At 31.1% G+C, this 23884-nt stretch overlaps 2 protein-coding genes across 3 annotated transcripts; one reads left to right on the top strand and one right to left on the bottom strand.

Moving 5' to 3' along the window:
- Positions 1-392: 392 nt before the first annotated feature.
- Positions 393-23850, bottom strand: Cpsf73 (cleavage and polyadenylation specificity factor 73). Its single transcript, XM_088226458.1, has 16 exons — positions 23656-23850; positions 23352-23415; positions 23174-23271; positions 20464-20592; positions 19184-19361; positions 18101-18190; positions 17360-17510; positions 16946-17121; positions 8099-8228; positions 7193-7368; positions 5892-6032; positions 4637-4745; positions 4135-4325; positions 3361-3486; positions 2023-2145; positions 393-557 (listed from the first exon to the last, which is right to left on the bottom strand). Exons 1-16 carry the CDS (start codon positions 23724-23726, stop codon positions 462-464), a joined length of 2049 nt encoding a protein of 682 aa, XP_088082584.1. The 5' UTR covers positions 23727-23850; the 3' UTR covers positions 393-461.
- LOC148281602 (delta(24)-sterol reductase-like) lies at positions 8583-15648 on the top strand. Of its 2 annotated transcripts, none has more exons than XM_088226460.1 (4): positions 8583-8687; positions 9701-9896; positions 11898-12165; positions 14438-15648. In XM_088226460.1, the coding sequence occupies exons 2-4, from the start codon at positions 9714-9716 to the stop codon at positions 15583-15585; spliced, it is 1599 nt and encodes a 532-aa protein (XP_088082586.1). In that variant the 5' UTR covers positions 8583-8687; positions 9701-9713; the 3' UTR covers positions 15586-15648. The 2 variants fall into 2 exon arrangements, with proteins under 2 accessions (XP_088082586.1, XP_088082585.1); XM_088226459.1 differs by having other exon boundaries at positions 8618-8786.
- Positions 23851-23884: the final 34 nt, after the last annotated feature.

The raw sequence follows: 23884 nt of genomic DNA on the forward strand, positions 1-23884 counted from the left end.
AAGAAAAATAATATGTATTACATTATCATATTATTAAATTATACGTCGATATTTCAAGTTATTATTAATTATTATTTGAATTTTTTTAGTATTTTCATTTTGAATATGTAATAGATTAATTTAATATATTTCATGTGTTTTAACCTAAATAGATAAAATGCACTCCATTCAATAAAAATGTATTTATTATAATGAAATAAAAAAATATAAAAAAACATTTTAAAAAGATAAAGATGATGGATGCTGGGGTGCTGTCCGAAACTCAGCAAGGAGAACGAACAAGACATGGCATAGCCAAGAAAACATCATCATCATCACCATACATATATAAAACAATCAGGATTCAGCCATTGATAATAACATTTTACAGACTTACAATGAAACAAAAAAAATCTGATATAATATTATTTTATATTTGTTAAAAATTATTCATAAACAGTGAAAAATAGTGGAGAATGGAGTTAAGATACTTTGAGAGGCATTAATGACTGGTGTAATTTGGTGATAGCTGTGTGGACTATGTTTTGGAATATCTCATCTTCTTCACAAACAACCTCCTGAAAAAATTAATTGTTGTATAAGATGAATGGTCAAAACAAATTATAACCTACACTGATTTAATGAAATTTACATATTATAAAAAATGTTAAGTGGAATTTAGTTTGTAAAATCTTTTGCATATGTAGATGTTATAATAATTAAAACTAAGATTTGGAATGTGGGAAGACATCCACTTGGCTGAGGTGTCAACAGACGCAGGTCCATGTCTACGGGGGTGGCAAGGAAGGTGAGGAAGGTCCAGCATCACACTGCCAAGGGAACATTTGGGGTGATTAAATATGTGATTATTAATTAAATTGTTCTGAGAATTTGAATTTTTGTGAATTTCTATTATTTTGAGATTATTCATGTTACAGTCTTTGTTATTTACTTGGTGTAGGAGTTTTAGAGTATGATTATGAAAAGAGTGGTTACTATTTATTTATTTGAAAAAATAAATATTTGCGTCTTTATGATTTACCCAAATATTTCATTTTGAGGACCATTTTCAAGAGTTGTAAAAATAACTCACCATTAGAAAATAGGAATCAAGTTGGGGTAGAGTGATTCTAAATTATATGATTCGCGAATTCCGAGAAATCATTATTGGTCAGGCTATGCTGATGTTCGTTTAACCTAGTTTTTCGATTTCACACCGTTTGTCCAATATAAACCTTGTTGTATTTGCAGATGATTTGGTAAAGTACCACTCCTGTTTAATAGCGCTGTTTTTATTTAGAATTGAATAAAGATTTACCAATATTATATTGGTGTAAAAAGCGGGTTTTATGGTTGTGGGAAAGTGATCACTTATTTTTCTAGAAAGAGGTCCAATATGTAGAATTCTACGCCAGATTTGTGGGCTGCTAGATATATCGCCACCGTTAGAATATCAAAAAGTTCTATTTAATTTGTTATTTTGGTTACGTTTTACGCATTTTATCATACAAATTAGAGTCATATTGATTATTATGGGCAATAAGTTTAATTCCATTTGGAAGTTGGAAAAGCCCAGTGGTATATTGATTAACCGGTGTAGCATTGAGTGAAAACTAGTCAATTTATGTTGCATAGGGTGTGGGATGCAAAGTCTGTATGAGTTGGTTTTCTGTAAAAATTAAATTAAATTTATAATGAAGTGTTACGAAGTGAATGCCGATTAAATTAATAATACCAATAGATGAAATTATTGAAGGCAGAATTTTAAAATGTAAATGTAAAGTGACCACTTAAACCAGCTAATGAAAGTCATTAGTCCTTTAAATGTCCAGACATCTTTTCTTAAAAGTTTTTGATTTCTTTATTTATTTATAACCTACTATGATTTACAGAACCTCATTAACCTTTTTCTTGGCAATGTATTTTATAGGATACCATATGATCTCATTTTTCTCACGAACTACACGAGTAAAACTGTGTGACCACATTTTTTTATACTTTATTTAATTTGATTAAAACAAAAAATAATATGAAATTACTTACAAGACTGAGCAAATCTATGTTTGCTTTTTTTCCATCAACAGTAACAACAATTTTGTCTCCTTTGAACATCTTTGGAACAGCGTCCTCACCAAACATCTCTTGAAGCATTTCAATAACACACTCCTAGAAATTAATAAATTATATATATTTTTTTTTTAAATAACCAATGTAATCAAAATAATAATAATAACCAAAATAATCATAATTTTTATTTTAACCTTTTCTTCACTAAGCATCCAAAAATTACACATGATCCGAACGGGGGGACTAAACGATATATAGGCGTCACGAGAATAAAAAGCTGGAAGTGTTTATGATCGTGCAATAATTTATTGATGTTTTCACATACACATATTTTACTCATTCGTGTATGCTATTCATTTTTGCTAGTTTGCCGAGTGCTAATGTACATAAAGTGAAATCGACCCTTGTATTATTTACATCTTTTTTTATTTTAATATTCAACGATTTGACAATTTAAAAATAAAAACAGGAAAATGCTTCTTTCTGTTATTTTCACGATAACAAAAAATACAGGGTAAAAAGCTTTAATAATACTCGAGTTATCGAATTAAAATCGGTCTATGGGGGATTCAAATCCCCCCCTTCGGTCTGGCTAGGTTAAATAATCAATCCCCTAAGTACAAGGAGTGCCTTACAGACTTCATCTCGTGAGAAGACAAAATCTTGGTTTTCATCTAACTATGAACATTCTATACTACCTAAAATATGTGGACAATACAATACAATAATGTAAAGTGTCCTCGGTACGGGACACCCAGTAAGAACACATTCATTCTGAATGTATTATATTTTTACATGTATTACAATGAAAAAGTCAAATTAAATAAATAGATTTACCGAGGTTATTTCACATGGAAATCCACAAAATTTTAAGTCAGATTATTTTTCCACAATAAATTTTCTGTCAGGGATATATAATATACGAAGGCTAAGGAAAAAAAAAAGGCTAATATGTACAAGGCTTTTTATTAATTATTATTATATGTTAACAGTCACCTATTAAAATTTTTATAAATAAATTTTGTGTAAAAAATAGATATGCTTTTTAAATTTATATAATTTTTTTAACTTTTTTCTTTTTATATTTTTCTGTTCATGTTTACCTTCTTAAATAAAAAGAAGAAACCATAAAAGTTTACTTATACTGAAAGAAATCAACATACATCATTTGTTTTTAAAAATCTCATACTGGATAATATATTTTTTCCGAGTCTGACATATATGCGACTAAAAAGGATGTTTATGTAATTTTTTTGCTACCTATATCACGATTATGTGGCCAGGTTTGCCGCAATAGGATGAAGTTGTGCTTACCTTAAAATGCATTCTATCTAGTTTCGGTGCCATAGGTTGTGTTTTAGGCGTCGGTAAGAGTGAAGCATTCATGACCCCTGCAACTATGGCATCTGCATACATGTCTGTTACAGGCTGAGCAACCCACTAAAACAGAATTCAAAATAAAATATTAAATATAATAAATATGGAGATAGACAAAGTCATCTCCCTGCTCAGGGACATCAAAGCTAGAAATAATATGCATATACGAGGAGTGCTCTGAGAATACGCAGAACGAAAAGGTTGCAAGGGGGGGTACTGGTAATAATATTTTGGAACAAATTGATGTGGAAGCATGTAAATTATCTACAACAGTGACTCGCTTTGGAACTCAATATAATATGGACAATACCCCTACATTTTTGTAATAAAATAAGTGTTTGTTTTTATTTAAAGTGACTTAATTATGTGTTTACCAGATGTCAAATTTAATTTTGTAAATTAATATGTCAACGCATGGTTTGCTTATAAATACGATTATGTACTCGCATATATATTAGGTGAAATAATTTTATTGCAAGGCTTTTGACATACGTTGGTAACTAACATTACTTTGATTATTTGTGAGATGTTCTCTAGTTGAGAAATCAGAAACAAACCCACTAAAGATATCGTTTATAAACTCTAAGTTACTAAAAAAACTCTTATTTAAATTTCCATTTACCAACTTTTGAAAGAAACCAGATGAAATACATACTGTGAAAAAACAAAACCCACGTTAAATGAATGTAAAAAAACACTGATATTCTTTACCTCGATTGTGATGTTTTTATTATTGATTATGAGGTCTATACATTTGTAAAGTTTCCACTTGGATTCATTTCCATCGACCAGTTCTATAGTTCCCGCTAACTGAGTTAGAATATGCTTCAAAAGTGGTATGGACCCCCCATAGTGAACTGATTGCCTCTGCGTTACTTCCGACTGACTTAATTCTGTGTACTCTGAAAAACAAACAATAAAATAGAATCATACACTGAAATTCAGTTGCTTGAATTTGAAGTCGAGAAAGATTAATGCCAGTCCCGGTATAATAAAAGAAAATAAAGCATCCGAATCTCAAAGGAACTCTCAAAAACTTTTTTAAAAACAATTTAGTTATTCGAGTTATTATTGGGTATGGTGTGTTTTTTTATGATGGATCATAAATGTTTTTTTCATATTGTTCCAGAATGGGGTATGTATAATAATATGACATGTTATTCTATTTAAAAAGTTAAATTAGACACTTTGTTGCTATATGTTGTTTACTTACTATTGAGATCTTCCGGTGCTAATAAGTGATAATTAAAATTCCTTTTGACGATAAGTCCAGATAAAGCTTGTTTGGGTTTTGGACCTTCCACAGCAAGACTACCGACCACCTACATTAAAAAGTATACTTATAAATTATGCTTACTATGGTGGAAAAAATGCAGCATAGAATGATAGACTTGCAAATGTACGAATACGGGGAAAAATATAAAGAACTTAAAGCAAACTAATGTAGATTATTTTTTTATTCATAAATATTTTGTCACTGTGTAAACGAAATTGCGCACTTTCTTATAATAATTCTTGTAAAACTAAGAGTATTTGCAAAGGGTCAGCCATGGAATTGTCAACAGTCGACTCATTTTTTTTCTAAAAAAATGGGAACATTATATAATTGGGTGTTAACATAATTAGTGTCCTATTTTTTCCAAATTTAAAAATGCGCACCAAAAATAAAACAAAATCGTAAAAGTTATCGAAAGTAAATTTTCTTCTCTAAGCATTCAAAATGGAATGACAAGTAGACGAAAGTGAGCATTTTTGACATCTCCTTCTGTTCGTTTTCAATCGAAGGAATAAAGCTGCTCGCGATATTTGCACAGTGTACGGTGAAGATGTTACGAATTGGACGTAGTTATGCAGAAAACCTCCAATCCTCAAAATGGTAAAAATTAGTTTAACGCCGATTTCGATAGCATACTACGATATCTTTATGTGCTGAAAACGTCCAAGTGCTTTACTTTTATGCCAATTAAAAAAATAAAAAAGAGCTGCAGAAAACAGTCGAACCACATGAACATTTTTAAAGATAGCTGTGATGTGGGTTAGAAATTTCTTTAGTTGGCAAAAAAAGTATAGCACTTCGAGCTTGGACGTTTTCAGCACATAAAGATATCGTAGTATGCTATCGAAACCGCCATTACTCATTTTTAGCGTTTTGAGGGTTAGACGCTTTCTGCATAATTACATTTATTGACTAATTTGTTGTAACTTTTTTTGTTTTGTCCTCTGTTTCTTAATTTGGAAAAAACGGAAACAACTTATGTTAACACCCGATACATAATTTTGTTAGTAGCAAAGAAATATATAAATATTGCAAGATCATTATAAAATAAATCATGGTTGCTATTAGCATGGTTGGTCACTCAAAACGGCCCATTTGACTCTAAACTGTACTCTTTTAGTGCAAATGAGAAATGACATGACATGAATACTTTTAATTTGACAGATAATTTTATATCCTGTTATATTCGAACCTTGGCTGTTTTGTGACCTCGGAAAGCGAGGCGGACGGCGTGTGTATTTCTGGGACTGTGTAGAGTGAGGGCTGTACCGTGCTCTCTTTGTAAAGCTCCACGAAGGCGGGACATCTCGTTCTGTTCTCCGTGTACAAGAACCTAGAGGAGAATCAAACAGTCAGTTTAATATACCACTATGGGGATCGTTTGCTGGTAGAACATTTGTCCGACCCCTGCCCACTGCCCCTGCCCTATACACAGGGGCCAGATAAATGTTCTACTAGGGGCTAAAGAAATGTTGGAGCATCGCTGGAAGAAGAGCATACAATTAAGGATGACTACATCTAAAAATAAAATATTATCGAGTTATGGTCCCGTGGCCAGTGCCTCGGACTCACGGCTCAAAGGTCCATGGTTCGAATCCCACTCTACCCCAACTTGATTACCATTTTCTAAAGTGAGTTATTTACAACTCGTTGAAAATGGCCCTCAAAATTCAATATTCGGGTAAATCATAAGAATGCAAATATTTATTTTTATTGAAAAAATATTATAAAAATAAGGATTATTATTATATTTTAATCAACTTGACTTGACATTTTATTACATACGAGCTGAACCCGGCAATGGTTTGCTATTCCTAGATTTGAGTACATACTCGTATATGGATTAAATGAACACAATCGAAAGTTTGATATCAATTATTATATTTAGTCCAAATTAGATAGGTATGTACATATACATGATTATTTTTGTGTTTCGGTTTGCATAAATTGTAAGGACAGGAAATTTTGATAAACAGGTATTTGAACATTGTTTTCCTGGCACTGTCTTGCAAATGCCTCCCCGATACTGCGTGAGAAAGACAACTGCATGTCAGACCTTTTGTTAGAATAGAAAAAAACTGAACCTATTTTGTTATTTTTTTGGACAGAGCTTTTTTCCTCTTTGCCTTAAGCCGTATAAGCCTTTATAGGCTTTATATTCCAGGTTTGAAAAAATAAAATATATGTAAATAACCCAAATATTAAATTATATGCTTTTGTACTTATCAAGTTGTGACATAAAGTTTAAAAAAAAAAATTAACCGCTTTCGTGTAAAGTTGAGGAAAATAACATGCGTCAATACTACGATCATGATGATTTATGCTTACTTTATTAGAATAGTGGCTTATAACTATACATTTTGTCTCTAAAAATTTCAGCACTAATTGAACAAGCGGGAATGCAGATGTGGAAATATTTTAAACTAATTAATTGTTACTGTTACGGTGGTCGATATAAGTTTATATTTCTACTTGCATGAGCTAAAATCTTACCACATGCGGAGGTTTTAATATCCGGATAAATTCTGATGTTTGTTGGTAATCTGTATGTGCTGAGAAGGAAATGTAATCAACTGACATCTTGAGAGGTAACTTCTGCCCAGACATTGTAGTTACTTCATCAGGTTCTGAGAGAATTGTCTTTGCCAACGTTCCTTCTACACAATAACCTGAAAAATAAAATAAATATTTCATATTCTCTTAATTATGCGGATAGAAAATATACTCAGGAACATTTCTGCATACTTAATTAAAAAACATATTTTTTTTACTTGTGCCACTATTATCTCTCAGGTGCGACGTGTGTTTTAACCATAAATTTTTAATATATATTAAAACAATTGAAAGCTTTTTTAAGGAAACTAAGAATAACAAAAACATTATTTTATATATTAGATGTTGAAAACTGAGCACCGAAAGTAAAACAAAATGGTAAAAGGTTGCAATCATTTTGAAAGACAATTTTCTACTCTACAAGGTATTGTGTTTGCTTTTACGTTAGACATATAATTTTATTTGATTACAAGCCTTCAAAATGGAATGTCAAGTAGACTAAAGTGAGCATTATCAACACCTTATGTTCGTGATCAATCGAGTGAATAAAGGAGATAACTCAAAAATCATCACTCATTTTTTGCATGTGTATTGACTACACAGCATCGTAAAGCGCATGCGTTTTTGGCACAATAAGGGAAGGGTTAAATTATAAAATGTGATATATTATATGTATTACATAAATAAAGTATTATCATCATTCCCCTATCCACACATAGTGGTGCATAGGGCACTGCATTGGTACTCCAATTGCAGCGTATCTGGATATTTTATGTAACATGGAAGGTATGGTGGTCAGCCTTGCGCTTCAGAATTAAATGTACCATTTATTAATAAATAACTCACCTGCAATAATTACTCCATTTTTGGGATCTGTGCACCACGATTCAAATAATTCCCTTGAGAGACCCGACTGCATCATTCCAGGAGATGCCATAATAACACAGGGTCCAATGTCATCAAAATGATCTATGCCCTGAAATAATTGTAATTTAGTAAACTTATAAATCTAAATATCTATAATACATATTTAGAGAACATACATTTCATAACTCTATAAAACGAGTTTTTTAAAAAATATTTATCATAATATGAACTTTTCACACTACTATCACTTTATATAAAAATGTTAAAGTTTAAGTTTTTTTTAGTTAAATAAAATACATAAAAGTTAACATGCATAGTATATAAAGTATTGAAAATTAAAGAGCAATGTTTTTTTGATTCTGTAAAAAATAATAAAAACCATATGAATTAGAGGCAAAGACAAAGAGCAACAATGAAACGTGTTAAAAATCACAACTGACCCCGGTTTAAAATATTTATTGTTGAATTTTCCTTTCATGGCAATAATTACATGTCAACATAAACATGTCAATGATAATAATTAAAGGCGGCAATAAATTTAATAAAATCTTAGCAAATTTGTTATCAGGTAAAGATTAAAGCATAACCATTCCATTTTTTAGATTAATTAAAAATAGTTCAGTTTCACGTTCAAGGGCAACTGAGATATTAATGGAATCATTTTAAGGTTAGAAAACTGAAGGTTTTCAAATTATAATAATTAAATGACTACAATTGTACATATTATTTAAATAATGAAAAGAAATAGCTTTACATAAATTTAGCATCAAAATAAATAATACAAATTTATATTTTAATTGAATTATTTTTTGTGTGTATAACTGGTTTATTTGAAATGTTTACTGAATTTTAAGATAAAACACATATACGTTTTGAAAATCATATCAAATATTAAAATGTATATTTTTCATTATTTGTAATAAATAAAAAAATTTCAAATAAAAAATTATATTATAATTTGTTGTAACAGAGAGGGAAAATATTTTTGAGAAGGGAATATGGAAAGGCATTTACAGGGCTTATGACCTGTCATTGCCTGGTTTAATTGGCCACTTTACACCTTGCGTAACATTCATCATTTTGCCTATGTTTAAATATCCACATTTCCTGGACTCTGTTGGCTTTTCTTAAGTAAAAGAGCTGAAAACTTTATCATGCGGGTGAGATTCATCCGGCTGAACCAATTCACCTACTAGGCAACGCCTGAAAACAAGTTTCCAATTTTTACGCTTCTTATACCAGTTAGTTTAATCGATACTGTTTTGAATATGTCCAACATTTGGACATCATCAAAACATTGTAAATTAATATTATTTATGGGTAAGGTACATATCAGTTTTTAACAGCAAAAAATATGTTTTTTTATTATTAGTTCATACACTAAATGTGTCATTCCGTAAAATAGAAAACAGGTTGAAAAATAGTTTTTTTTTATTTTTATAAATGTTTTGTCTTCATCTTCTTACTGTTGCAGTGCACAGGGAACTGGATAAATATTTTAATTACAGTAAATCTTGTTCATTTGGTGCAGTTGGCAAGATGATCAGTCTTATTTTTATTTATTTTTTTATTCTCTTTTAGGACTGAGAGAACAATGGCTTGGAAAGAAACTTTAATATATCTCTTAGAGGAAAACAGGGGTTTGGTAGTTCTGGTATTCTGCCTTCCCGCGAGTTTTGTATTCGACCTTGTACTCCAAATAAGAAATTGGTTTTACCAAAAGATATTCAGCAGTCCAGATTATCACAACCAAAGAGTGAGAACTATTCAAGATAAGGTAAGATAACCATGCATTAATCTATTATAAACAATATACACTTTGCAGCATCAGTCCTTGCAGTTGGCTTTTGGTTAGGATTTTATTACCCGGGTACTTATTATTTTTTAAAGTTGTTTTTAAATGATTGAAGGGTTGTATGCAATTGTTGATAGTATTTTTGTTCGGTATGTCCGAGAAGTAACTCGTTATAAAAGTGAATAAATGTATAGATAAAATAGGAAACCAGAAACAAATGTTTCTTCATTATCACTGAGCTCTCGCTATTTTCATGAGCGTTATAACTAAATTATTTTATAGATATTTAAAGATGTGATTTTTCTCAAGCCTGGATGTTCTGTGCTGTAATTGGGCTTCCTGGCCTGTTATGGTGCAAAAAAAAATGGAAAAAAACCGTCATGTGTTGCAACAAAAATATTTACTCATTTAAACTCTTAGTACAAAATAAATTAATGCACGTAAGCGAGTTTGTTACTTAAAGTAATATCTTTCAACCAACCAAAAACATACTTGTGGAAATTCATCATGATTTGTACTTTTTAAAAATATATATTAATATTATTATTAATCTTAAGCGAGCAGCTTAAAGCCGATATACTGAAATCTATTTAAACGAAAGTTAGTTGTTGGCGCACTTTAACTTTTCCCAAAACAAATCTAGTCCATTTTTTAACCCATTGAGATCAGCTCTTGTAGCAGCTTATTCCAACCATCAACAACCCTATTGCTCAGGAAATGCTTCTGTGCATTTAGATTGAATCTCGTTTTCTCCAGCCTGAGACTGTGGCCTCGAAAACGAGCATCTTGTTTAAGCTTGAACATAAGATCCAAATTTGGGCAGCTATAGTGACTGTTGAGTATCTTGTATGTCTCTATCAGGTCACTCCTTTCTCGCCATTCCTGCAGCGTTGTGAAACCGAGAGTTTCCAGTCTCTCCACATATGGAAGCCTTTTTAGGGTCGGCGACAACTTTGTAGCTCGTCTTTGGACTCTTTCCAACAAGTTGATATGCTTAACAAAATAGGGATTCTATATCTGAAGTCCGTATTTGAGAGTAGGTCTGATATATGTTTTGTATATTTTTAGTAGCATATTCGGTGTTATATATGAGAAGGCTTTTTTTATCAAGTAAATAATTTAATTGGATTTTTTTGTTATGTTTAATATGTGACATTCCCATTTTAAATCATCTGTTATTGTTATTTCAAGGTCTTTTTGTTGTTTCACAGTTCAAATCTACACCATTTAGACTATATTGAAGTTTGGGGTTTTTCGAGCCGATGTGAAGAACTGTAGATTTATTAACATTGAGTGTTAGAAGCCATTTCTTGGTCCATTCATGAATACTGTTCAGGTCTTGCTGTAGTTGAGTTGAGTGAGTGAGATGGTTTGCATACAGCTTTGTATCATCTGCAAACATTTTGGACTTTGATTGTATGATTGCTGGTAAATCTATAATATAAAGTATGAAGAGAACTGGACCAAATACGGATCCCTGCGAAACGCCGCTTAATACTGGTTCTTCACGCGATAGTCCATCACCAACTCTAACTTGGTAGGTTCGTCCTGTAAGGAAGTCTTCAATCCAGTCGTAAACCTTTCCCTATTACCATTAATTATAGGTATACATTTTTTTTCACACTAAAATAGGCCAAAAGGCCCTATCACAGTGGCCAATTACAGCACAACACGTCTTAGCCATTACACTGTATAGGCCACCAAAATCAAATCCTTTCTTAAATATATACCTATATTATATTTTTTACATGTTAAACTTGTTTCTACGTCTCTAATGGAGCAACAGAAATATTTTATTACGGCTGTTTTTAGTGGGCAGATAGAGCTAGCGACATATAGATGAATTACTAAAAATATTTACAACCATAAGGTATCAAATAATTTGTTCTAAATTGGAAATCATTAAATAATATACATGCACATTCATTGTTCATTTGTAGAAAATTATACTATGGTTTATGCTTGTAAAATAAAAAATTTCAGGTATTAAAATGGAACAGACTGCCGAAGGAGAACAGGAAACTTCTGTGTACCTCCCGTCCCAACTGGCTCTCTCTATCTACCACGTTCTATCGCAAGGACCTGTGTCATCAGATTCCCGTTCCTCTGTACGACGTTCTAGAGTTCGACGAGAAGAAGAGGACGGTGAGAGTGGAGCCAATGGTCACGGTGGGAGATATAACTAAATATCTCATCCCCAGGGGATACACACTTGCTGTGACTTTAGAAATAGCCGATGCAACTCTTGGCGGTGAGTGTATTTTTAAGACTGAAATTTATGGCAACAGACAGGGTCACATTTTTGAGAGGGGAATATTGAGATTTAGGCATTTGCAGGACTTAAGGCCTGTCATTGGATGGTTTAAGTGGCCACTTTACAGTGTGCAAATTCACCATTCTGCCTATGTCTGAACATCAATTTTCCTCAACTCTTCAATCTGTTGACCTGTATGAAGTAAAAGAGCACAAACCTTTTTTGAGGAAAATTAATTGTTCAAACATAGGCAGAATGGCGAATGTTACACAGTGTGTAAAATGACCACTTAAACAAGTCGATGGTGACAGGTCATAAGCCCTGTAAATGCCTAGACTACCATACCCATCTGATTTTTTTTCCCTCTCTGTTGCAATAAATTTCCTTGGAATTCAGCCTTGTCTACAAGCATTTGGACATACTCAAAATATTGTCGAGTATATTTTTGCAATGTGGTGAATGAGGAAATTCAGCGTTTTTCTTAATTTGTTAGTAGACTATAAAACTAGGAGTTTTGTCCATTTTTAATATCATATTATCAGCGCTACATTTTTTTGAAGGTTTGTCTTTTTTTAATTACTTTGCATGTGTTGTCTCTAGTTCTCTTCCCCTTCTTCTCGGTGACTTATGATTATTGGTCAGATGAAATACCGTAAACCGGAAATCTATTACAACTCTCTTATCATTGGTTGATTCGGAAGAACTAGTGACGTCGTGCAAAGTAGTTTTTTTTTTTTTTCCATACATTTGTAATATATTTCGCAGTCCGATTTAATCCTCTAATGTTTACCGTGCGTAAGAATACATTTCTAATATCCGATTTCCCTGAACAGCTGAAGGGCTGAACATCCTCATTTGTTTATATAGACTATATGCGAAGTAACATGTTTTCCCCTTTCAATTGAATACATATGTATGAAATTGAATTATCTTATCTTAAAATCTGATTTTGAAATTGAATGTGGCAAATTATAAGAAATATCAATCGTATTAAACTATTAAAATTATTTTACACCTGGCAGAAATATTTAAATATGATTACGTAATAATCTTATTAAGATAAATGTTTTAATTTTAATGTGATAAAGAAACACATACAAATATTTCTTTGTTACATGCCAACGGTAGAAATAAAAGATTATTTACTCAGTTTGTTAGCTCTTGGGATGAGAAATGGGAGACTCTCAGGGGTGCCCCACAATATAGTGACCGACGTTCGCGGAATTCTCATTTTTGAGAGAATGTGCAGAATGGTTGGCAAATTTAGAATATTGTCAAAGGAGCCCAATATCTCCAGATATGAACTAAACAAATATTTTGTGCCGCTTTCCCATTAAAGGGAAGTAGTGTTACCTTTCTAAGCCTTGGTATAGTCAAACATAGTACCTACTAACAATCCTTTCTCTGTGACTTGATTAAATGGAAGTAGTTGATAACCTTGAAATAAGCTATGTACATATAATATGCATGATTATGGAATTTATCTTCTGGTGACCTGTATGCAGGGCGTCGGAGTTCAACAAAGTTTTTGCTACCATTCGTGTTTGCAATATGGTTATGAAAAAGAATGACAATATCCGGCATAAACCCTCCATATATTTTGCCAAACTTAGCGAAAAGATCAATGAAAGCAATAGAGTTAACCCTCCCTTCCCAGTGATGTGTAGCTAGTACACATTGCATTTAATAACTTTAATATCCCTATAAATAAATACTGTAATACATTTACATATCGGTTAAAATAATTTATTATTAAAAAGTTAATACTTATTGGGCACAGAAAAAGCATTAAATATCAGAAATCGGAAATAAATCACCAATCCAACCGATGTGTCATAACTCCCGGCGTATGAAGAGTACCGGAGTATCGGAACTGAGTACCGAACAACGATTGTCTCACACGCTCTTTACGTCTCACTCTGGACACTAAATTATATTCAGGAGCGAGAGAGACTGTTTACGTGCCACGCAGGCCAATGACCAAGAGCCAGCACATTACACTACTAGATGTCAGTAGCTCTCCGAGTTTTGTTAAGGGGGGTCCTCAGTTAATGTTTTTTTCATGTTTTTAGCAATTAGATTAAAAATATGATCACTTTTGACTTCAACTATAAATAATAGAAGCGATTGATTGCCTATAAATATTATATTATTCTGATATAAAATCTCTCAATTTTGCATATATAATGACTACACAGTACCGTAATGCAAGACTGTTTTGGCACAATAAGGAAAGGGTTCGATTATTATATAATACATTTATTTACAGGCTTGGCTATGGGAACTGGAATGACTACACACTCTCATAAAGTAGGACTTTATCATGAAACTATCACCAAATATGAAGTTGTCCTCGGAAATGGTAGTTTTGTGGAAGCTACTGCAGACAATGAATACTCAGACCTCTTCAAGGCTCTCCCCTGGTCACACGGAAGTCTCGCCTTCCTTGTAGCGCTGACACTTAAAGTTGTTCCCATCAAACCTTACATAAGGATGAAGTACATCCCAGTATCTGGCCAGGAACAATACTGCGATAAGATAAGAGATGTTTCAGGTGCATATGGGAAGATTCCCACAGATAAAATACCAAATTATGTTGAAGCGACAATTTACAGCAAAGACAGGGCAGTTATTATGGTAGGCGATTATTCAGATTTTGATGAGAACATACCAGTTAATAATTTAACCAGCTGGTATAAACCATGGTTTTACAAACACGTGGAAGGTTTCTTACAAAAAGGAGAGTATGAAGAATTGATACCGTTAAGGGAATATCTTTTAAGACACAATAGGGCAATATTTTGGGTTGTGGAGTCGATGATTCCTTTTGGTAATAATCCTATATTTAGACTATTGTTCGGTTGGTTACTCCCGCCTAAGCCGGCGTTTTTAAAGTTCACAACAACTCCCGGTATCAGAGCATTCACATTCACTAAACAAGTATTCCAAGACATAGTCCTACCTATCAACGAATTGGAACGGCAAATTGATATATCGGAAAAGTTGTTCCAAGCCTATCCATTACTTGTCTATCCGTGCAGAATTTATGATCATGGCCCAATGTCTGGACAATTAAAACAACCAGATAAGAAATATATTGTGCCTAATACAAACTACGCCATGTACAATGATTTAGGAATATACGGAGTGCCGGGTCAAGTGAAAAATAAACAGCCTTATAATCCTGTCACAGCCATGAGGGAAATGGAGAGATTTACCCGAGAAGTTGGAGGATTTTCATTCTTGTATGCTGATACGTTTATGTCTCGGGCAGAATTTGAAGAAATGTTTGATTTGACCCTCTACGAGATTGTAAGAAAAAAATACCGCGCAGTCGATACTTTTCCGCATCTCTATGACAAGACAAAACCTGAAATCGATGTCTATGCAATTGGAAATAAAAATATAGTAAAATAGTAATCGCCGATTTGTATTTCGCGGCTTGTTAAAATAAATAATCACAACATGATTTGATTCCAATTAATTGTATAATTTTAACAAAATTCAAATCATTTTTATGCAAAAACAGTGGATCTCCTACTGTTTAAATTCTCTAATAATACAATGTATATAGGTTTCTTTCCTCTAACAGTACTAAATATTTATATTTAGTATAAAAAGTTATTAATAATATGTATACTATGTAGTTTTCGTTCTACCAAAGGAGACTGGCCAAATTTGTATGGAAAATCGTCTGAAGAACCAAGAGAGATACGGTTTTGATAATTGCATTAGGTAACCTCAACCTCTGTGCAAAGAGGCATCAAAATCTGACCTGACAGTTTTGAAAAAATTATTTACATTGAAAATTAATATTTATATTTTTGTAACATTTTTCATTTGAAAAATGTTATAGTCTTGGTATTTCTAAAATTATTTGTTCCATTTTGTGCTCCACTGGTGGACAAAGTACTCCTACCTCAACATTTCATTTTTCCATTATGATTTTAAGGTGACCTTTATTGATCTTCAAGGTTAGATAATAAAACACAGGTAATCGGAGGTCGAGGGTGAAAAATGCAGTTCATAGCGCGCAAGTCAAGAATATATAATATAAACAATATTTCGAGTTTTTCAAAACTTTTGTAGACAAGGACTGATTCAACTCCCTGGGGAGCTGTTAATATTCACATATTACAACAGAGATGAAGAACATTTTAGAGAAGGTAATATGGAAGTCTAGGCATCTACAGGGCTTTTGACCTGTCATTGGCTGGTTTAAGTGGCCACTTTACACACTGTGTAACATTCACCATTCTGCCTGTATTTGAACATATTCCTTCGATTCATTTTCATCTGTTGATGTTTGTGAAGTTAAAGAGCTGAAACCTTTATTAATGCGGGTGAGATTCATCTAATTGAATTATTTCACCTACATACTAGGCGACGCCTGAAAATTGTATTTTTTTCATTTTCTATACTTCTTCATGGACCAGGTGGATTTATCAACAATATTTTGAGTTTGTCCAAATTTTTATATTTATTTTTATTTTTTTATTTATATAATAACTTCACAAACATCAACAGATGAAAGAATTGAAGGAATATAGATGTTCAAATATGGACAGAATAGTGAATACAGAAATTACCAAAAAAGACCAAATGTCTTACGAGTATAATTTGAAGTATTTTTATTTTTGGCAGTAGCAGTATAATTTCACTAGTGTAATTGTAATTATTTGTCTCGGTTTAATCAAAATACCACATTATGGCAGCCTTATACTTTTGATATTATTCTTGCTATATGATATTATAATTATTTTATTGAAAAACTTACCTTGAGGTTTGAAATGTGTTTAAACACAAATGGATTGTTGATAGCTATCTGTCTTCTGATTTTATCATTCATGGCATTAACATACGTCTGGTACACAGCCATACACTTTTTAGCTAAAGAACTGGCGTAGTATATTGGGACATCATGTAGTTCCGGGTGGAAGGACCAGAATTCATCTGATATTAAAAACAAATTATAAAAAACATTTGAAAACTTTTTTCAATCATAAAAAAATTATTTCAGATTTTCTGGGAAAGTAAATTCTTTGTTCTTCAATTTGATTATTGAATTAATTTGTATTTTTTCATAATTAGATACAGTGCCTTACAAAATTACAAAAATGTATAAAATTCAACATAAAAAAAATTCTGGGCAAAAGAAAATGGAAAAAAGGTAAACTTTTTCATAACTCACCTAAAATAAGTAAAAGTTCCTGAGCACGACCGAGAGCAAATACAGGAATAAGACAGCGTCCGCCACGAGTAACAATATCTGATACTAATCCAGTAAAACGGCTCTCCCTTTCTTCCCTTTTTTCATGTATATGTGTTCCGTACGTAGATTCCTAAAAAATACATTCAGATATTATATTATGAAAAGTATTAACATTGATGTTTTGGTAATGTTTACAAAACATTTACAAAACCATCTTATGATACTCATATTTATTTCATTTTAAATTTCTGTTTTGAAGTGTGTGTCGAATGTTTTAAAACATTTGTTTAAATTGGAGAATATGCAATCATTCTTCTTTCTTTTATTTCCTTACGGACAGAGAATTGTATTTCCCTGAATATCCTAAATAAAGTGCGTCACAAGCAACAACCCAGCATTAATCGGGCTATTCTAAAGATATCCACTGTTGTATTGTATAAAGAGTGATGAAAAATTTAATGATAAGCTTATTACGAAGATTACGCTATATAAGTTATCCATAATAATAAAAACATCTGCGATAGAAATCTTATGAACTGGTCACATTATATGTGAAATTCTTAAGCCTTTTACGGTAATATTAGCATGAATAAAAAAACAGAAGAGTATAATTTTTTATTGTTCCTTAGATCTGGCCAGTTCAATCAGTTTCAAAAAGATTCATAACAGTTAATCTTGGTTAAAAAGAAATCATAATTAAGAAAATATAAAAATACCTACTGTTATCAATATATCTGGGTGTACTGTTGGTATTTCTGCCGCCATCAAATGTCTGTCTTCCTGTCTTGAAAAGTCTCCTGTGTAAAGAACCTAAAAATTTACATTGGTAAATCAAGTCATTTTATTGAAACAGGAAACCATTTTGTATTGTTTCTGCTGACATTAATGTTGATATTGTATACACAGACATATACATTAACAGAATATACACATGGTGAATAATGAATTTCTTCCATTTTCACAGCCGTTCAGATGCACAGTGAGTTTTTCTGGGTTTATGCTGTGTGTCGTTCATCAACCCTGGTGATGCAAACTGTCATGCGATCCGAAACACAGGGAAAGAATGCGAACAACACACAGCACAATAACCTGGAAAAACCCATTGTGCATAGTGAATAATACTTTAAAATAATACATAGTTTACTACTTTAATAATACTATAACTATGTAATGTATTTTTGTCTAAAAATTTGAATCCATTGTTTTGAAAAGTGATAAGAGTTCATTTGGACATTTTAATTTTAGTGTTCAATATATACAAAAGCAGAATTCAGAATGAGATTTTCCTTTACACTATACACATTTATATATAAATTTATCTAAGTCAAATTTGCACATTAATTCTCTGTTCCTGAGAATTCACTCTCTCGGGAACAAACACGCTGATAACCAAAATAATAGATTTATTCGCTGTAACTTTATCAAACTTCAAGAACCAATTATTTTTTTAATTTTTGAATAATAATTGAGTTTCTAGTATTTTAATTTGTTTTTTATATATGTGTATATTTTTCATTATAAATATTTTACAGTTTTAAAAAAAAGCCCTTTGGGCGATAATAAATAAATAAAATATAAAACTTTCCCATTTTGATTAATGCTACTTTCAAAATAGACAGTTTATATTCACATTCAACTAAAACAGTAAAAACCACCAAGGTTGTAAAAATATTCTTGTCACAACAAATGTTATAAGTGTTCAAACGCATCAAGGAACATGGTTGAAATAGCATTATAAAGAAAAGAGAAAGTTACAAAAGCTAAATTTATAATATTAAATGGTATAATGCCCATTGTACGCACCTTAACTCCAGCTATTTCTATCATAAACATAGCAGCCCCGAGTACATGGCCAGCATTGTAGGCCCAAAATTTGACTCCCTGAACATCTTTTTCTTCGTGGAAGTTGATAGTTTCAATTCTGTCCATTGAATTTTCTAAATCTGATTCAGTATACAGCATCTGCTCTGTAGAAATGTTGCTGAAAAATGAGAAATTATTCAGTAAATATATTTTTTTTTACTGGAGTAGGCACACTTATAAAGTAGATTAGCAGTTCCTAAAAGGTGTTCTGCGGAACCCTGGGATTCCATTTTTTTTTTCAAGTCCAACATTACAACATGCAGCAATAATGTGTCATGGGTCTTAAAAATAACATTCTTGTCAGTTTACTTTTTTATTGTCAAGATGGGGTTCCGCCAAAAAAGGTAGATCAATTAGGGTCCCATAGCAACAAAAATAATTGGGGACCGCTGGAATAGATAAATCTATGGTCAAATATAATAAAACTAAAGGTTGGGTGGTAATTTTAATAAGTAAAATAATGCGTGTATTTTATTTTAAATACATCAGAAACCATGACACGTCATTGAGTTTTAGTAATATTTTTAGTAATTATAAAATAAAAATTATAACATCCATAAAGTTAGTAAAACATGGTGAAAAATATATTGAAAATTTTTAATTAAGAATAATATCAGCATTTTATTTTACTTTAATTTGTTTATATTTTTATATGAACGAACAGAAAGAAAAAAGTTTTATTTCACTTTGGATATTTAGCAAATTAATAATTGTAAAATATGGTTTATGTCCAACATTTATTCACAGTATTATATTTCATTTACAATTTTTGAGACATAGGTCCCAACTCCATGGGACCAAGTCCAGTGTTGAGTTGGGACGAATAATACACTTAAACAACATAGCACAACAAATATTATACAAAATAATAAACATTAAAAAATAATGCATGGCATATCAATATAAAAAGAACAAAGACAAATATTTGAATTACATGAAACAAACTCAAATACTTGAAAAGTCATCAAGGAGTTAAATTTCCTACTCCAATCTCTACACACTTCAAACTGAGATAATCTTATCTTATAATCATATCTTTAAAATCAGAACTTTTCTATCTCCAAGTTCCCAATTTGCTAGGAACCCTTAAAAAATCATTTTAAATACCATATGGTAGATTTCAGAGAATATATTATTTTGAGCCGTATTGTGGGAAAACAATGTATTTATAGATACATTGTTTTTCCATCAGACGGGCATACATCGAATGAGTTACTTACCTGACTTTGATATAATCAGACACTAGCCATCGGTATATAGCTTTTGTAGCGTGTGTCATGAAGACTCTCCCTTTGAATGAAGTTTTGGTAAGAAACCAAGGTAAAGCACCACTGTGGTCAAGATGGAAACTGCGACAAAGGTTACTATTATTATAATAATGAAAATAAAGTAGGTATTGAAACATATTTTACAATCGTAAAATTAAATATAAACATAGTAAAAATCATAAAATTAAATTGGAAAATACAAAAGAATTTTTTTTAGAAAACACATTGTTGATTTGTTTCATCAAAGTATTTTTAATACTTTTCCCACATACTTATAAACATATAAAACATATTTAAGAATAAACATCTATTTTTCCCTCTCTAAACACAAGCATCTTGCTCCAGTAGTAACATTATGCAATTGTTATTGTAAACATGTATTTTTTTATTAAATGTTAGTAAATGATTGTATATAAACTACTTACTGACTTTTCTGTCTGCCAGTTTCAAGACAGGTACGTCTCGAAACCGGTAGACATAAAAAAAGTCAGATTATTATATACACAATTATTTACTAACCTTATTTAGATGTAATGCTTTCAATACAATTAATATGTAATTGTTAACCCTTATATAGGTAGTTATTGCAATTCTTTTTTATGTCTAGGTACTTTATTAAAATAAATATTTTTTTTTGTTCTTATAATTTACCGAAATATTTTTATTCAAAGATATTTTCAACTAATCCTAAAAAAATTTAAATCAAGATGTGGTATAGCAGGGTTGGAACCAGAGATAATGTAGAACTATAACTATAGTCCTTAAAATGTAACATGATTAGAATGACAGTTGTCAGAAAAAGTGACGACATAACTTTGTAGTAACGTCAAAGGAGTTATTTATATTTGACACACGAAAAATCATTTGTATCTGCATGTTAATTTATTTTTTTCTTACAATGCTTGAAACATAAATCAACATTAATATATAAAATCAGCTTTAAAACTAAAATAAACCTAATTATTAATGACGTTCTTACAAGGTTACATCATTTTTCAAAAACGTTAGAGATGGGACAAATTGATTGAATAAAAAAATTACTTGTTTGATGTTCTTCATGAAAAAAGTATAAATGTCTCATTTTTGGTGAACAATTATGTTAAACACACTATAATAGGCTTGTTTTTTCGTTTTTTATATCAATTTTCGGAAACAGAGTTTCATGATTGCATGAAATAACTGATAAAATCGATTTATTTATTTATTTTCAGTTCAAAGACAGTGAAAGATATCACAATATAAATACAATTTATAATATAAAAAATAATAACACCAAACATCTTTCACCAATTATATGTGAACACCAATAGTCGCAAAAGAAAAATTAAAAATTGTGTATAGACCAAAATTTAGTTTTCATTATATGTTATTAAAGCAGTTTATTAGAATTTATATAAGATTAATTTTAATAAAATTTAATTTAAGATTGAAGCAATTTATGCAATCGAATATAATTTTACTAGATTATTAATAAATTCTCGTAGTAGTAATAAGTTTTTTTTTAATGTATATCAATAAATTATAGTAATAATAGTCACAATAAAATAACATAAATAAAAAACAATGCGTATTTAGTGTATCCGTTTTATTATTGTTGTACATGTTAGTTAGGGTGAGTATATGTATTTAGGGTGTGTGTATATGTGTATGGGTGTGTGAGTATTGTGTGCATGCGAGAGTGTGTAGTGAATATAAGTGGACTTATTGATCAATGATTATAAAAAAATATCTGTTTTTTTTTAAAAAACCTTAATGAGGAAACAAAGAAAAAAACTTAATAAGAACGCTCCGGCCTAAAATCCAAATTTAAAAAAAAAAATAGTAAAAAACAATATACATACATATATATATGTAAGTACTCATTATTCACAGGGATCTGTCACAACAGATATTCACAGGTCGCAGTGACGTCGGGAGTTTAAAAAGCACTGACCCCCCCCTCTAAGAATATGAATAAGAATAAGCACTCACATACACACACACACACACACATAATGATTACATTTATGTATGTACCTATATAATATGTAAATATAAAGGATGATTATTTTAGAACATCAATAATGAAGTTGATATAAAATAAATAAGTTGAATAAGTTGAAATATTAAAAAAAGTAACAATTTGATCAGTGATCAGTCAGTAATTTCCCATCACTAATGAAATTAGTTTGACAGCTGTTAATCTAATTAAGCTATATTTTAAGGACTATAGTTGTTTGAACTCCAAACCACTGATCTGTGAGACCACGACACTACCCGAAAATAGAAACTAAATTATCATTTTGCTTCGATATCTTCAAAATCAATTAAATTATTGTATAAAATATTTTACTCTGAAAAACAGAGGTATGCGGAAGGTTCTAGATATCCTGATTAATACTGATTAAGTACACGCAAGGGGTGTAGGAAAGCCCAAAAATGAATATGTAGTGCCTTATATTGTTACGCATGGTTAAATTAATTTTAGAAAAAAAATTCACCATGTTACTTCGAAACCGTATACCGAAAATACTTCACACGCCTGACCAACACACAGTTTGTTTTAAATTGTTTTGGCGTTTACATGATTTATTGACACCATATTCTTTCAAATGAAATATTTGTGGTCTACTGAAATAAAACATATTAAAATAATCGAGGGCAGGCAATAAAAGGAACTTACTGTGAAATAAGTAGAAGATCAACTTCATCAGCTTCTATCAAATCAACGAATGGAAGAGCATCCATCCCAGACAGCCCTGGGTGTATACCACAATCCAACTACAAAAAAAAATATTTATTTAAATATAAGTCACTAGTTTCAAATAGTAAAACCCAGATAATGCATTCGAAAAACATACCATGATTTTTTTTCCTTTGAACTCCAGCATAATACATGACCTGCCTACTTCCTGACCCGCTCCGCTGTGGATAAAACAAAAAAAAAACAAACTATTAGAGGCATCTCAAATAACATATACAGTATGTACAATATATTGTTAACAATTTATGTGAAAACAGTTTTTAAAGAAGAAATAGTTAATTATTAAAATGTTTAATAAAAACGTAATATTTACTGAATAGATTATCTGGTGCGATAATTTAAAAAAACATATAAAAGTTTTGTAACGATTTAGATTTAAAAGATGCAGAGCATTTACTTACAGCGGTCGTATTATAAGCTGATCACTTTCTTCCAAAACATTCTGATTGTCTAGCTTGCGTTTGATGGACATTTTGAGCTAATTGGTTAGTATTGAATAGTCAATTAGAAGTAAATATTACAGTGAATAAATAAAAAAAAACATTAACATAACCTCAAACGGCAAGCGCTCACTCCACAGATTATATCTTTCTGGTTATAAGATATCTGTAGTCTGTGGGTTATATATTA

This window comes from Micrasema longulum, unplaced genomic scaffold (genome assembly GCF_059751315.1).
Source record: "Micrasema longulum isolate JH-2025_06_02 unplaced genomic scaffold, ASM5975131v1 h1tg000434l, whole genome shotgun sequence".
NCBI lineage: Eukaryota > Metazoa > Arthropoda > Insecta > Trichoptera > Brachycentridae > Micrasema > Micrasema longulum.